This window comes from Nicrophorus vespilloides, unplaced genomic scaffold, assembly GCF_001412225.1.
Source record: "Nicrophorus vespilloides isolate i.1.1-1 unplaced genomic scaffold, Nicve_v1.0, whole genome shotgun sequence".
Classification (NCBI taxonomy): domain Eukaryota; kingdom Metazoa; phylum Arthropoda; class Insecta; order Coleoptera; family Silphidae; genus Nicrophorus; species Nicrophorus vespilloides.
Genome location: NW_017100112.1, coordinates 1,666,478 through 1,681,519, shown reverse-complemented (window position 1 = coordinate 1,681,519; position 15,042 = coordinate 1,666,478). Strand labels below are relative to the sequence as shown.

General features: G+C 31.8%; 1 protein-coding gene across 1 annotated transcript in view; it reads right to left on the bottom strand.

The window, feature by feature from the left end:
* Positions 1-815: 815 nt before the first annotated feature.
* LOC108568563 (neurobeachin-like) overlaps positions 816-15,042 on the bottom strand; it is a 40,241-nt gene continuing 26,014 nt past the window's right edge. The window contains exons 2-3 of the mRNA XM_017929734.1: positions 1,989-2,037; positions 816-826 (exon numbers count right to left, since the gene is read on the bottom strand). Coding sequence (XP_017785223.1) covers positions 816-826; positions 1,989-2,037 — 60 coding nt within the window. The remainder of the gene's footprint in view (positions 827-1,988; positions 2,038-15,042) is intronic.

Sequence of the window (15,042 nt, the reverse complement as noted above, 5' to 3'; positions counted from 1 at the left end):
AGGCAGCATTCATTTAGACAACATTAAAACGCGACACGTGTTTACACTTTATTAAAACCACCAAACAGCTCATTTCGACATCATTATTACTCTCCATCATTATTACACATAAAACGTACAAAATCGAACATTTTACCACATTAAAACTTTTTATTTTAGTAAATATTTAATTGAAAACAATGAAACAAACAAATTTATGAATATAAATTAAAAATTAATTTTACTTTGTAATCATAATACTGGCGTCCCTGAATTAACGCGGTACTTATTTACTGTATTTACGCGGATTTTTTGATACACGGATTGAATTTATGCGGCCATAAATAAAAAATCATAGCAAACAATTAATAATATAAGTGAAGTAGAACTATTAAATATTACAAGTGATGAAAATAATGAGTTTGTAACAATAGAAAAAAGTTGTTTGTATTAAATAGCGATAGTGATTCTCAATAAAATTTTCTCTTGTTTTCTGAAATGTTATAATTAATTTATGCAATAAATATGTATTTCCAAAACTTATAATAACTTTTATTTCCATTTTTTTGTACAAAAACTAAATAAAGATCAAAGTAATGGTTGTATTTAGTTTGCCTCATGAAAGCATTGCATACAGAAGCTACATTTATCCACTATTAATTAATGAAATCACCTACTGGCTAGAGCCACTGCTTAATTAGTGTAAATAGGTTGATTTTAATGAAACATTTGTATTATGCTTGTTGATTAAATTCAAAACAAAATGGTTTATTTCAGTAGATTTCTGCTAAAATTTAAATTGAGCGTAAAATACAAATTTATTTTACAAATACAGTCTAAAATTCTTCTATAAGAAAATTTGAATAAATCACAATAGAAATTTTTGAAATGGTGGATGCGCCTGGAGCAGCGTTTTTAAAAATGAATGAATACATAATGAAATCATTTTCAATTAAGCGTTTGCCCTTTCTAGTGGAAATTCGAAGGGGAATGAATGGACGTGGTGAGATTTCCCATTTTCCGGCGATTTAAATTTTGAAATTGTGCCGCATGATTTGAGCGCGGGGGGCGGCGATTCCTGTAGAGTGTGGGTGGTACGTTTATATATATATAGTCAAAGCTCATTTGTCATCCTGTCCCCACGGGGAATTGGGAGCCTTCGTTAAGCATTGATTCTAACTAAGATTAATTGCCGGGGACCACCTAGGACCCCTAGAACGGGGTCAGGTATGTGTCTACATTCACTCAGTTCCTAGAATCGAAGAGAAGAGACCCGCCTGGCCAACTAAAATAATAGATCGGTCCCCGGGACCTACTCTATTTTTATTTCTATCATATTCCTTTTTCATCTATCCATTCTGTTCATCCTCTCTTTCTCTCACGCTTCTCTTCCGCAGCTCCGGGATTCAATTAAATCATTGACACACTCGAATTGAGCCGTTCTCTGTTCTCTGCAGTGATGCCAATAAACAATGCCCGACGCATTTCACCAAATTACGTTAATTATCGTCGCATTCAAAACTAACCCATCTCGACTAAACTATATATTTTTTATTTCATATTTCGATCATTGATTCAATATTAATCCATGCCGGTCAAATACAATGCATTTTGTTGATTGAGCTAATCCCATTGAATTTAATACTCATTTCTATATGATGCGTAAAGCTCTGGGGCTATTGATTTTTGCTATGGCATTAATACACCGGTTTCATATTACGGCTGTCTGTATGTTTATTTTGATTTTCGATCCAATAATTTTCAGTTCACATAAGATCGATGAGCCTCATTAATCATCTTACTATTTGACAATGTTAAATGGAAATTTAATAATAATTTTCAAATTTGCGCATTGCATGTTTTTAGTATCAAAATCGCGCATTTCAGTTTGTCTCCAATATTTACTTTATAAACTTGAATCAAGTTAACAAACTATTCAGTATAACTAGATATTTTATAATGTTCACTCGCATATAGGTTTAAAGAGCAAACAAGAAACAAACGCAGACTTGCCAATTTCCATTCGGAGTTCGGACGGTTTGAAGTGCATGGACTCACCTGAAACAAAGAAGAAATGAGAACATTTGTGCAAAAAAAAGAACAAACAAACAGGGCACATTGTGCACGGCTTTTACGCAAATTGAAAACGCAATTCATTACGTGATGAATATAAAACAACAGCAATAGAAAAACAATGGTACCAACAACGACGACGTCAAATAAAAATTATATGAATGTTAAATATTTATTTCAATTTCCTATATGGAATTATAGATATGCGTTAGAATTGAGAGCAAATAAAAATAAAACCCGCTTGAATTGCATTTTTTTGGTAACATGTGTTACTGATTTTTTTTTTAATTGGTAGGTCCCTAAAGGATTCAATGTAAACAAATTGTATATAGAGGAATGAATGCGAAAGAAAATAATGATTACATTCAATAATTGTCAATATTTTTTTCTGTAAATAAAATATTATTTCATGTTCAATTTTGTTTTATAGAACGAAAATATAAATGTTGGTACTTGTAAATAAACAACATTAAAGTTAATTTTTGTGTAAATCACTTTTACTATAAATATAATTGATAAATCATGAAGAAATTATGTAATTGAATCGTTTAACATCAAGAATTAATGCACACTTAAAAAAACTAACATCGATAATTGTGTGTTATATATTTAAATTATAAACCCTCTCGACTCTATAAGTTTCTTCCTTAATTTTACAAGATCTTCGTAAACGGAAGATTATTCCTCCATTTAATTTCCTTTGAGCTCGAAGTTAAAGCTGCAGGGTGTAAGCGCGAACAAAAACGTATAATATTTAATAAAGGGGAGGATGCGAATTGAATTGCTCCACACGAGAGAGAGCAGACAGGCCATTATTTTTTAAAAGACTGAGGAATTGCTGTCTAATCCGCTCACGTCGGGATGTAGTAGCTCTTTCATCTGGGCCGCATTGTGCTGTTAGGCCTAACGAAGACAATTGATCCCAAGTGTTGGAGCAAACATTGCTCAGAAAGCCTCAGTAAACATGCTCCCAGGGGATTAAATGAAACACAAGCAGACACACGCATATACATACATACCTATGTAAGCATATAGACATTAAACTTGGCTACAAATGTACCAAGCTCGTCCGAGCATTGTATTAATCATTTCAATTAAACTATTCAAAAGGACATCGCAACAATACTATATACACTCGCATGTGTTATTTTCACGCAATGGAATTCTCCAAAAGTTTTTGAAGTTTCATTTTTTTATCTGCAGACGTCGTATAAGAACTTCTATGTCGGAATGGAAACTTTCGCGACAAGATAATCAGTTTCAATGGAGTCCGCAAAAACAATACGAAATAAACTTTTCGTAATAGTTTTAAGAAGGAAAAATCGATCAAACAACTTACAGAAAAAGTTTCTAATTCTCATGAGAGTAAAATAAATTAAATTTGAATCTATTTGAAATGAATATGATCTTTACAAAATAAACTCATACAATTTTAAAATATCATTAAAGATAAAGTTAACAACACTGCTGGATAGTTATAAAATAAAACTAACTTATATTTAACGGTAAATTTAATGTATTATAAATCGATATTGTTTAATTAAATTACTTCATATTCGCGTTTTTGTTTAGAAGCTACTGGGATAAAAAGGGGTTTCACAAAAGCTTTAAATTGATGGATAAACACAGACTATATACCTGAAAATATTGCTCAAGATAAAGCAGGAAGGATAAACTTGAGGTTTTCCAACACTGATTAATGAGATAAACCGAACGTGAATTATGTAATTAAACGATGAACTTAACGGATTTTATGGAGCTACATCGATATGTTGTTTAATGAAATGACTTTGCACTCAAGGCGTGACGTTCAGTTTGGAAACCGACGAAACTTTATGTTAGTTGGGATTCCGAATTAATTCGTAACGCAATTAGGTTAATTCGTCGTTTGTGGTGGCTATTTAACATAATGCGGTGTGAAATTGTAATTAAAGTGGTAGTGCAAGAAGATACTCATCGTCCTTGAGTAAATAATTACATCCAGAGCAGCAGGACTAAATCTTGGACACCAGACTAGACCAGAGCAGACATTCCAGGCGATTCAATTAAATCGACAATGCTGGAGTTGGCGGATTTCTGGCCCTTTGTGATAGGATTCCAGAATTTGCCCGATTTTGAAACGCTTTGTATGAAAGTCCCCATTTTTATGTGTATGTTTTTTTTTCTCTGAACGGAGGATGCGCTGCAAACAACAAAAACCTTTAGCTTTATGAGGCGTGAAGCATTGCGAGCCTGGTTCTCGTATATATGTGAAAACATTGGTCCAGGCTCTGATTAAATCCTGCTGCCATCGTCCTCGTGGGTATTTAATGCGCGTTAACATTCATACCGCACCCGATTTTTATTATTACAATTCTTTCCATCTTTTCCCCCGGCTTCCCTAGGCACGTTCGTTTTATACCATGCCAATAAATAAATACAGCGTTGTAGATTACATTTCCTCCCACAACTCACATATCAATTAAATTCGAATTGTACATTCCGCATTCACACAATTTTATAACATATATTTCAACAATTTGCAAAAAAAATAGAAATAACAATTTATAACGTTGTTACAAAGAGGATAGAAATTACATGAAATCCTATATTCCATGTACTTCACGTAGTTGGTTTCAGCTTCGCACATTTGATATGCTATACTTCATTCAAATAGGAAAAGTATACTGTAACAACGTTTCCGTTTGTTTGTTCGTCATGTGAAACTCGGGTAACTCGTTAAATTTATATATTAAAAAAATGTGTTATTATCATATGATATTTGTAACAAAAATAATGATTTACATGGAGGTAATATTTCTGTTGATAATTCAGCGTATATTTCGCTAGGGACGAAAAACTCGTTACCAATGGAATTACATTTTAATGGCGTACAATTATAAAAAAAAAAAAGTATGCAATAAAAATAAATGAGCAGCAATGACAGTGGACGTAAAGTAAAAATGCCTCCGGAGATTCTGAATTATTCAACGTAATCCACTTCGCAGATGAAATTTTACTGAATTTCCCAGCCGGTCATAATTTTTGTTACATAATTGATGATAGATTTTCAGGCATTAGACTACTTAAAATAACTACTATAGCTTAATATAGTATTTGTTTGTAAAAAAAAAAGTGTTGGAACAAATAAATGATATTTAGCATTAAGATATTTTCCGTAGAAATATATGACCCAAATCATAAATGGCCTGGTTTGTATGAAAAATCCTATAAAAAAGTAATGCAAATATTAAATCGCGATACGAGATGTGCAATACTGCGTTCACCATAGAAATTGGCAAATATCCAGCTAAAAGTATAAATTATATAATTGGGGTAACTACGGACTATTATCTTTATACCTTCATCATTATACTATAACGAGATAATATTGTCCGTAGTGATGGCAAAGATGTTTCTAGATGTAAATTATTTATTGTTTAGTGTAATTTTTGCTTAAGTTTTATTATTGCATTACATAAGCAATGAAGTTAGTAATGAAATTAGTGTCGCGTTGATAATAGTGATGACTTCATCAATAATCGTGTTGGGTGTACCACCCGTCCATTTTAGGTAACGGCCAATTATGAAGATCAAAGAGACGCGACACGGGGATGGATGGCTAGGAAGAATGAAATATTAAGGTGGTGGCACTTGCAAACGGCGCGCGGCAGGAAGTCCCTGTGTAAATGGATCCGCGCTGTGGATTTTGAGATTCAATTAAGTGCTAAAATAATTGGCCGCACTTCCTGCGGAAACTTGCGATTGATCTGTGCGCGAAACTGAGAAATTAATTTGGGGAAGTTTATTGTAAAGTCAGCGGCGGGCGACAAACCGTGACGGAATCCATCCCATCACGAACCAACCATCTCAGCCACCCACAAACCCCATCCCCACGTTAAATCCAATTCTGCCGATTCCCTCCAGTATAATTGAATTTCGAATTTAGCGGCGGAGAGTAATAATAGTAAATAAAAATTTCTTTGCCAACTCGCACCCACAGAGTAATTCCACATTTTTTTTAATAAATTTGTTACAACCTCACATATTTCTAAATAACGGTTAAAAAAATACGTTTTGCTATACCTTTTTTGCAATTAGTTTGAAATACATCCAAAATTACATCCAACGAAACAAATAAAACTCATAAAAACAGCTACACTCCACACAATACGTTCCAAAATTACTAGTCATGAAGATTATTACATCACGCAGACACAACGCGTGACTTGGAAAGTCAAATCATTCAAGTATAATGTATTACATTTTTATAGAATAAAATGCTAATAATACTTGTACAAGCATTTGCGAAACAAGATTTCATAGTGAACGAACATATTTTATTGTAGATGCAAGTTACAACTTGACATATTTTTGACATATTTATTGTCAAGAATCTTATCAATCTATCAACAATTATAATGGTAATTCGTACAAATACTGCTAATCAATAAGATACATTATACATATATAGCACTTAACAAACACTTGCAGACGGCGGAAAGACCTCTAAAATATAATTATATAACTTGACAAGTTACTTGGTAAAAATAGCGTAATATACATAAATTACATACATAGAAAGGAATCTGACTACAGTCAGTCTACAGTCTTTGCGCTATGTATATAAGTTTCATCAAATATTGATTAAAATTGTCAATAAACAAAATATCTTAATGAAAGGGACGAACTAATTTAGAAACAAAGACACCATATGGCAAAGTAATTATTGGGGTGATGACATAACACTGTTGACACAATGTTAATCAGTATTCTGCTTGTTTTATATACATTGTTTACAAAGACATTAGTAAATCCATGAGTGGGATTATCAAAGAGCTACTTTCCAAGTTGTTAAAATAGTAAAATTAATGACTGCGACATTTGGCTTTCGTAAACAATTATACTAAATATCAGCAATTTAACAGTCCCGGCTCTAAGGAGGATGAAAGCAGAAGAGTAATAATCTGCCTAATTGAACGGTGCTCGAAATCTGGCTGGAGATGATGAAGTGAGGACATGGGCGGATGGGATTCGATCGAAAGAGAAAGAGAGAATGAGAGAGAGAGAGAGAGAAATGGAGATGGTGGTTCTCGGTTTGTTTTGCATAAGTTCGTTAAGGCGCTTGCAAATGAAATATAGCCGGAATGCATAATGTATTCGTTCAGTTATTATTTTTCTCTCGCGCTCGAGGAATTGTTTTTAATGAAATACAATTAAAATATATCGTCGCATCACTGATGAAGCTCACTTCAATACATTTGGAAAACTCACTCGAAACTAATAAAATACAGAAATCCCATGATCATTTCCGTTTTGAGTTGAAACTGCAATTGTTAAGTTTTTTTCTTCCAATTCAGGCCCTTTGTGAGCCCTCTTTGTGTTTGCAGCAATAGAGCAATCGTTCATTAGTTTACGGAAACTGGTTTCTCCACTAACGAGTAGTTTTGGTATTTCAGTGGGTGCGAGAAAAATAACGTATGACTACACATTATCTCAATGTCTCTTTTTGGTTTGCATGTAATGATTTTGGTTTTATTTTAGAAATACATCTCAATAATTTATAGACGTATTTATTTTCTTATCCACTCTAGTACCGTAGGTCCGAGAAAATGTTAGGTTAGGTGAAGTTGCCCTAAGGTTTTATGTTTAAAAATATATACAAACAATTTTGTTATATGGGTATTTTCATATCCAGAGGTCTAGGTAGAGGTTTTTTTTAAATAACATAAAAACAATTTGGTGATATGGGTTTAGTTTACAAAATAAATGTTTGAATTACAATATAAATATTAGTCTAGAATGTTTTTTTAATTAGATTTCTATTCATTGGTTCTTAAGATAAATTAATGAGTATTATTCAGAATAAAATTAGTGTTATAAAATCTTGCGTTGAGGAGAAAGTTTGTAATTAAATCAGGAATGTGTAATCATTTTTGAACTTCCAAAAAATTTCATAAATGGACAGAATAAATACATTATATTGAATACAGACGGATGACAAATGAGTAATGTATGTTTCGATTGGTTGTATAATAAAGAAAACCTGTATATCTACGGAACATTGCAATGAATTAAAATAAAAGTATTCGTATTTTTACGATCTTGCGGCAATCGGTATTTCCATTTAGTCGACAAGAACGAGAGCATATGATAATGGTGTACCCACTAATCATACACATATTGTATTACATACGGAGGAGCCGGGACAAAGGGCGCTGACGAGGCTTTGTTGAACTTAACAATGGTTACATATATTCGGAAGGGCTGGCTGGAAGCCGTGTGTGTTGGTATGCCGTACGTATATGCATGTGTTCGCGAATTAAGGCCATAAATCTAATATTTGGGCGTGATTCTCCCTTCGAGTTTTCATTTAAAAAAGGGAGAGAAAAGCAAAAATGCCACCCTACAAATGGAGTCGTGCAATTTCGGTATAAAACCGCCTCGTAATGAGTCTGAACGACGGCCACTAGCACTGATCGCACAATTAACGAGAGACGACCACCCATTATTCGTCGCCAACTTGGAGGAAGCCCTTCCCACTCTAAAAACGCCCTTCGTCCCCTATAAATTTCAATGCTAATAGCCCCGCTCACCACATAATCAAATTTCGTGTAAACCCATCCTGACGAAGAAACCAAAAAAAATATACACTCACACGAAAACTGGCAAATTCTGGCAACATCCTAATGGCATATCGGTATACAATTCCACGATTACATGTTTTTTTTTCAGACTTGGAATGTTAGGTAAACCCGGCTATAAATATATACTTTTTTTATTATTCTCTGCGGAAGCTAAATCCCCGGAGGAAAGTAATGCCACGCTAGAATGAACAACGAATTCTATCAGAAGATGTAGCAAGATATTCCACATACGTAAATCGAAATATTTATTTTCCAATCAACTTTCTGGAAAATTCTGCAATGATAACGAATGATTTACTTTATATTAGATTTACAAAAATCATTCAACCTATAGCATATTTAAAATATCATAAAAAATGTATGCCCTAAAAAAATATTTTGTAACAATTATGGAAAAATATTGAAACTATTAACTTTAAATGCATTTATAAAAAAACCTTTTCACAATACAACATATATTATTTTACTAGTAAATACAAAATACAAAAATAAAAAATGTAAAAGTTTCAATTATCGAACTTAGCAATCAAATATGCGATGGGTTGGATCTCGCTGGGTAGTTCATGTATTACGTAAGAGATAATTTGTTTGTTGTTCAAATTACCTTTATCCGAGAGTTAATTTATTGTTGTTGTACGTCGACATTCTAAATTTCTTATTCTTCTTGTAAGGTAATGGATAGTGATGAAGTCACTATCAACATCTACATGATTCACGTTTGCCTCCAAATTATTGTCTCCAGAGTCATTCCTTTGCAATTCCAATACTTTTATTCTCCTCTCCCGGTCTTCCAGTCTATTCAATGAAATGTGCTCCTCCATTGCGCAATCAATATGCAATTATAACAATACTTTCACATTCGCAGTTAATAGTCAACTATTGCAAATAATATCCGAGAAATATCAAGATATGATTATCAATATCGAAAGTCTGTAACGTGATTAGAATACAATAACATTACATGATTATAACTTAGTCGTAACATATCTACTATTTTATATATTGTTATTATGTTTATAGTTTTAATATCTGATGATATAGTTATTGTCAAGATCATCAGCTATCTGGTAATTACCAAATCGGGCTTCCGGTTGAAGTTCTGTATGTATTGTGCAAGAAAAAAATTGCTTCGGTTTCAGATTTTATTTCTTCGTTAAAACCAACTTATTGTTGAAATACTAGCAAAATCTTGAAATTCCGTAGAGGCAAGAATTTTTGTATTTGAAGGTGGTGAATTGATCTTTGTTGACAATGGTGGATTTATCATAGGTACCTTAATTTCTTTAATAGAACTCACCAATATCTCTGCTTCCAATTTTGCGTTTCTCTTTCTCAATGAAGCTATTTCCCTCTCATAGTCTCTACTGTTTGGTTTGTGTACAATGGTGGACTTAACTTCCTATATGTAATTATGCAATCCATGTGCTTCCAATTCAACTCCAATTTCTCTTTCAACTCAATGCAGCTATATTCCTCTCATAGTCTACTGAATTATTTATAGACAATAGTGGACTTATCATGGGTACCTTAACATCTTCTGTGTAATTGTCTAAGTTCTTTAAGTCCAAATTAGCCTCTCTATAGTCAACATTTCTTCTGTTTTCAAAACGATGTGCTCCATTATGGAAACAACAATATCCCATAAACATCAATAGATATTATTAATTCGGAAATGTTATTGAATGATTAGAATACAATGATATTAGTCATTAGTTATTAGTCATAACGTGTCTATTGATTAATACTCCAGTTAGAAGTAAAACTTATAACAAATACAGACACAATTAAAGCTCAAAAATTACAAACTTTTACAAATATCATACCAGATAAGAAAAATGAAACGAATAAATATTATTTATATATTGCGTTTGTATTTTCAAAAGTATTTTTGCATATCTTAAATGTTTAATGGCAATTTAATTGCAGCGGAGAACAAAAAAGAAGGGGACCGCCTTCTCTCCCTTAATGACTTTTTGAAATGAAACTTTCTTGCTGCGAGATTATTATATTTCCTTTTTTCTACGCTGGTCTTTATTTCCTTCATTCTTTTTACGATCCCCCTCTGCTTTGTGTGACCAGAATCCTCGAAGATTGTCGCAAACGAACTGGAATGTAATCATCGGCGGGGAAACGAAATCGTCTTGCGAACGGAATTATTGCGAATATTTGATAATTGAAAGGATTTACGTCCATTCAATTAATTAAATTCCACCCTGAAGGGACACGCACTTCCCCTTAACGCTCAATTTAATTCCGTTTTATATCAAAAAAAAAATGTATACATTTGAACCATTTCACTCAAATAAATACAGGACAGCGTTGAAGATTTTTCAATGATGCCTTAACGATTTAATTATATTAAAACAAATTTTAAAATAAATGAATAAATTCAATTGGAATAAATTTATTCTTTATTTTGACTTATATTCAATAGAATTTATTTTTATTACGCACTTTTCTGTTTGTTTTGAAATTTTTAATCCGGACTAATGAATCTAATCCGCATTATGTGAATTATTGATAACTTATTATTATATAACGTAATATTATATATTTACTAATTCAGTACAGTATTTATAATAACTAAAATTTAAATTTTACAATAAAACTAATTTTTACATATTACTATATGTTAATATCATTACCTAGTTAACCAAGTCAATAATAATTGAAAAGCAAATAATATCTTAAGAATAATTCAAAAAAAATACGTATTGTGTATTTTTTTTCAAATTTTATCAAATAATCGAAACTAAAATCTTTGGTAATCCATGTAATATGCATGTATTTGCTTCAGTTTCAGATTACCTTCTTGAATGATAATGCCACACAAATAGCGAAATCTGTAAATTCCGACAGGAACCCTTTTAATTGGAAGTTGAAAGATTGAAGGTAGTCAATTGATCTTTATGTGCATTGGTGTATTTATTATAGGTACCTTAATTTTCTCTATATAACTCTACAATCTGTCTGTTTCCTCTCATAGTATACCCCCGTTGGATACCTTAACTTCCTCTATACAATTATTCTATCTATGTGTTTCTAATTCAAGGTCTCTTTTTCGATTCCATGCTATTTTCCTCTCCATGTCTTCGAGTTTCTTAAAAATAAAGTGCTGCATTTTAGAATTAATTTCTAATTATATCATTATATATAACAACAAATTTGTTATTATAGATCATCGATTATCAATATATAATAAAGAAAATAAATGATTTTGTTCTCAAAATATAATGTGTATATGATTTTTAAACACCCCCATTGCGCAAGTAATCCAAATGCTCGCAGAACATCTAGATTACGGAGCAGTAAACGCCATCTGCACTGAGGGTGCGAAAACCAAAATATTCGACTCGCCCTCGAACAAGGATTCTTGCTTCCAACTTTAATCCACCGCACACAGATGGCGCCACGAGTACCGCGGAAAGGGTAGATTCAAACAAGCGCAAACAAAACAAAATCACAAATTATATACAATTTTCCAACACAATTTGCGTGAATGCGATTGATTTTCCTGTTTTGCTTTTGTTTATTATTCGTTTCTCCTTTAAATTGTATTACATCTAGCACAGCAAAGGATGCTTCCGATGATGACCCAGTATTCCAGGATAATAAACAATTCCCCCAGGGTCCAAGTCGGCTTTGTACATTTTAGTAGGAACTTTATGGCTTCGGAATCGTAACGGAAGCACGTAATCCAAATACGCACACCTTCAGTAAACAAGTGTATATATCGTTGTTTCTTCCTCGGCTTGGGCAGTAAATTCGAATCGAAACGGTAAAAAAGGGGAAACGCTCTAAAAATAAAATACAAGTACAAGCACATAACAGTAATAAAAAAAGGACGAATCGGATGCGATTTGCATTGAACACACGTAAAATAATCCGACGCAAATGGCTTCAATTAGAGTGTAATTGATTTAATTCGACTACAACAAACCGGAACATGAAAATGCATATAAATAGGGTGCACTCTCATTTGCATGGGAGCAAAAATAAACAAACAAATTAACCAAACAAAAACACGGTACAAAAACTTTGTATTCTATTCATTAATAAATTACTTTGATCGTAATTATAAGTAATTCAATGAAATTCTCGAATTATATAACAAACATTCATTAATACCATAAGCATTCATTAACAAAAATCACACAAAAAGTAATCAATATCTATGTATTGCCACGCGGTACAATAATTATTATAAAATGTAGTTAAATAAAAACATCTAATATTTCGTTATTTATATGAAATTTGTATTATTCTTACAAAAAAGTTTTAAGTCTAAAAAGTCTTTAGAAACTGAATAATAGGGTTGTAACTCTAATTAGACTAAATAAGCTTGGAACCTAATTTCTTGCCTAGCTATATTTATTGTAGCCATTCATATTACAGATACGGATAATCCTCTGTGCGAATGGACGGGAAGCAAATCTCTTTAATCCCGCACAAAATGTAAGGCATTAATATTTTTTTCTGCAGGACACTGAGAGCTTCATTAATTGAGAAATACTAGCCTTTCCAAACGCGTAAAACAAATTGGAATGTCTACATGTCAAAGAATGTTGCCATAATAAATAATAAAATAAAAAAAAAAAGAGTTTGCTTTACCAATGAAAAAGTTTTCCTTTTCGTTTTCAATGCAATCATTGGACTATCGATGTTTCGACGGAAGCAGAAAGCGAGTTTATTTCTATCTATATGTATGTGTTCGTCTGCGTGAGCGAGGGTGAGGAATAAATCTCGTTCGATGAAAATTTATAGCCTTTGGAGTGTCTGCAAAGTGAACAGGATAATCCTGCAGGCACAGTTCACTTTCATTAAAAGGGCGCGTGCAAATGCAAATGCGACTCGGGTGGAGTCAGATGAGAAATGAAATATTCAAACGTCACTTCCGGGTACATACATTTTTTTTTGTTTGTAACTAAGGAAAAACAAAGATTAACATAGAGTATTCAGGATTCAAACAAAGTGGTCGTTCATTCAAAAGTCCGGTCGCGTTCCTTTGGGTAATTAACGCCTCTACAGCAAATATTTCATTCAAATTTAGTCAAGTAAAATTATTACAAATTTAATATAATATTAATACTAAGCAGTAAAGTAAAATTAAACCTATTTTTAGATGTTTTATTTAGAATATCGATGTAACAAACCTTCGTTTGTCGTATATTTTATTTGATATCTATATCTCAGTCCTCTGCAAATCGAGGTTACGTTCCAAGTAAATGTTTATCGTTCCAGATTCGGTTTTGGTTCGTCTAAAAATTTCGGTTCAGTTTCGGTTCCGGTTAAAATTAAAATTTAAAATCGAAAAAAAAACAATTTCAATTAGTTAACATTTAAAATCGATTCAAATATCAAATGTTGGTATAATTTTATTTACCAAATTTCCTTCTTACTATTGTTTTCAATTATAAAATTGAAAATACTAACTAGTTAACACATGCACTTTGTAATGTTTCTTCGGTTATATTTACAGTAATATCCTTGTTAATCACTTTCAATTGAGTATGTTCTAATGTAAGTTGCGCAAGACTTGTGCCCTTTCTTCTTCAAATTGTATCATCTTTTAGAATGTTATTTGAGAGATTTTTTGAAGTTCTTCATATTTGGCGTAATGAAAACGGTAGTAGTGATTTATTTATATTGATAATTAGGCATTCCCACGGAATTTTGTTTATTATGTACTTGTTTATTTGAAAAAATAATTCGGAGTATTCAAACAGACTTCATGGACGTCTCTTATACATTGTCGAAAAATTATTTTATACATGAAAGAAAACGATTCTGAATTAATTTAATAAAAAAAAACCGAAATTAACAGTAATAAAAATTTCGTTTCGGTTTCGTTTTTTCAATTGAGCAACAATTTACGTTTACGGTTCTGTTAAAAATTCTGGTTAATTTCGGTTTACGGTTCGATTCTCTGATACTTTATGAAAGAATAATATAAAATCAATTATTATTATCTATGAAAAATTTCAACAATATTCGATTGATATTATTAATTATGTGTAAATTAATAAGTTGTAATTTCAGTGAAAATTAATTATATTTACAACAAAAATTCTGTGTACTAAAATATAACGTTTTATATCATTATATTTCAAATTATAACAAAATAGATTAGGCACAACTACAAAATAATTATTTATTATTAAATAGAATCAAATTTATAAGTAGTTGCAGGTAATTCAAGGTGATTGTGTAACTGAACAAATCTCTAACAGTGGAAGACTTTGAAAAAGTAATAAATGTAAGTATTATTATATTATGCAATAATTAACTAGTAGAAAACAAAAATTAAGTAAACGAGCGGTATTAACACAAATAAAAATACTGAAAGTTTCAAGATATAGATATT